Below are 2,297 nucleotides of genomic sequence, written 5' to 3' on the forward strand. Positions count from 1 at the left end.
CATTGTGTAATTTAGTGACACCTACTGGGGCTTGATTTAAGGATTTCTCTGCTTTATCTTTCCACTGTATTGTTGGCCACAAGGGGATGATAGGTGTTGTTAGGGATACTTTGATATCCTGAAATTGAGTATAGAGAAAAATTTGGTGCAGTTATTGATATAGATAAATATTTCGAACTGATGTCACCATTTAATACATAGGCTTTTTTATACTGTTACTGACACAATATAATGTAGAGATGCCTTCTATGGAAATGCTTTTCATGTGTCTGTTGATTTTTGCTTGTTTTGTTTAGGATGTGAACATATGAGGAGAATGAGATACTTTGAAATTAGATGATGCATATCTGAATGCTTGTATTTTAACGTGCGAATGTCTATTCTATACATGAAGACCAAGTCTTTGCATTTTTTAGTAATACTATCCACCTGTTGAAACTAGATTTATTGATTTTTGTGCAGGAAAGAAGATGAAGGTTAAAATTCTCCGTATCCTTGCCATTATTTATCCACTTGTTTCTGTTAATTTTTGTAGCTTAGTAATCACTATTTGTGATGTTGTACCTTTTTTTTTGTACTAAATGATTCCTTAGTAACTTCAAGCAGAGACTTAGAAGTTCCAAATTTGTGACAACAATTATCTTGAACTTGTTTTTCTTAACCTAGTGGCCTTCAAAACACTTTATGGAATTTGAACAGAGTACGTCCTATCTCTCTCTCTCTCTCTCTCAACTTCAATTTTAATTACTGATTATTTCTTGCTAGGTTATATTGCTGTCAATTTTTTTTTTTTATTGTTTACAGTGTAACAAAATTTTGGTGACAATTGTCTAGGTGGCATGCTGTGGCTTCATGGACATGGGATGCACAAGATGAGACATGTGGAATTTGCAGAATGGCCTTTGATGGTTGTTGCCCAGATTGCAAATTCCCAGGCGACGATTGCCCTCTAAGTAAGTTAATATACTAAGTATCTTGTGCTTTATCTGGGCATATATACATTATCGTAAATTCTTTACTGAAAGTAGATCCCCATTGAGATCAATTTTGTTGGCCATTAGATTCCACTATTTAGATTCCAATTCTAAGCTATTTTTTTACCAGACAATATTGGGTGAAGTGTCAACAAAGTTTCATTTGCAAATTTATAGCTTGGTGTTTGAAGCAACCTAACAAGTTTAAAAAACTAGGCTCTATGTTTCTTTCAGTTGAAAATTTTCGTATTAGGAATCCGTTACTTCTAAAGCTTAAATGAATAAGGCAAACAAGATGTTATTTGATCTTTTTAGCTAACTCTTTCTCTTTCATTCCATAACCTGCTATCTCAATATGGTAATTGCACTTCTTTTAAATATTGAGCTTCCTAACAGCAGCAATAGTTTTGTCATTCTGTGTAAAAAATTTATTATCTTCATTTATTTAATTGTTTTTGGGAACAATCTCTAATGCACTCAGTTATACATATGCCTTGAGGACTCCTACTCAAATGCTATGATGTAACCATGTCTTTCATTTTTTATTTTTTCTTTTCTCATCCCAAGTTTTACAATAGTTGAACATGTCACTGCTTTTTGCAGTTTGGGGAGCTTGTAACCATGCATTCCATCTCCACTGCATACTGAAATGGGTTAATTCACAGACTCCACAGCCGCATTGCCCTATGTGTCGCAGAGAATGGCAATTCAAAGGATAAAGATTCCCGTTCTGTCTTAATGAATGTGTTGAATGCTAGATTATTACCGCAAAGGAGGCATATGAGATATGCATCCGCTGTGAGATATAAACCTATGAACTTGATGATCCTCTTGTTTGCTTTCTATTGCACTTTTAGATTCATTCTTCAGTGTCTTCCTAGACTATTTGCTTTTGCTGAAAACATCTCTTCAGATGAATAAAAGTAGGATAAGGATGATCTATAAGGGAGCGTAGAATGGCGATGGTTCGGCAGAGAGAGCCCGAAATAATAAGACAACCATGTAAAAACTAGCTTACGCTCAAAGCTTAGGAAGAGGAAATAACCTGTCATCTGTGGTATCTGCCATCAGACAATTTCTCTTCCAATAGGTCAAAAAGTTAGATAGCTACGTACAGAAAAGAAAAGAAATCGATTGTTGGTTATGTTTGCTTCAACGGTATCTCAGAAACAAAGTACGCATACTTGAATAGCATCGACGAATTTTCAGAAAAATCAAAACAAAGAAAATGAAAGCAATTAAGCACATATATTGAGAGGATCTATGATCTTTTGTTTCTACATTCCAACCAAACCTCAATAGAACTTCGAACTTCTTGTAACT

General features: G+C 34.4%; 1 protein-coding gene across 1 annotated transcript; it reads left to right on the forward strand.

Moving 5' to 3' along the window:
* The first annotated feature begins 239 nt into the window (after positions 1-239).
* LOC137953617 (anaphase-promoting complex subunit 11) lies at positions 240-1,836 on the forward strand. The gene is made up of 3 exons (XM_068801059.1): positions 240-265; positions 835-953; positions 1,578-1,836. The coding sequence occupies exons 1-3, from the start codon at positions 240-242 to the stop codon at positions 1,691-1,693; spliced, it is 261 nt and encodes an 86-aa protein (XP_068657160.1). The 3' UTR covers positions 1,694-1,836.
* Positions 1,837-2,297: the final 461 nt, after the last annotated feature.

The sequence above is a fragment of the Aristolochia californica genome, unplaced genomic scaffold (genome assembly GCF_029961685.1).
Source record: "Aristolochia californica isolate CCGP_79_NKW_82.1479 unplaced genomic scaffold, dmAriCali1.0.hap1 SCAF_16, whole genome shotgun sequence".
Classification (NCBI taxonomy): domain Eukaryota; kingdom Viridiplantae; phylum Streptophyta; class Magnoliopsida; order Piperales; family Aristolochiaceae; genus Aristolochia; species Aristolochia californica.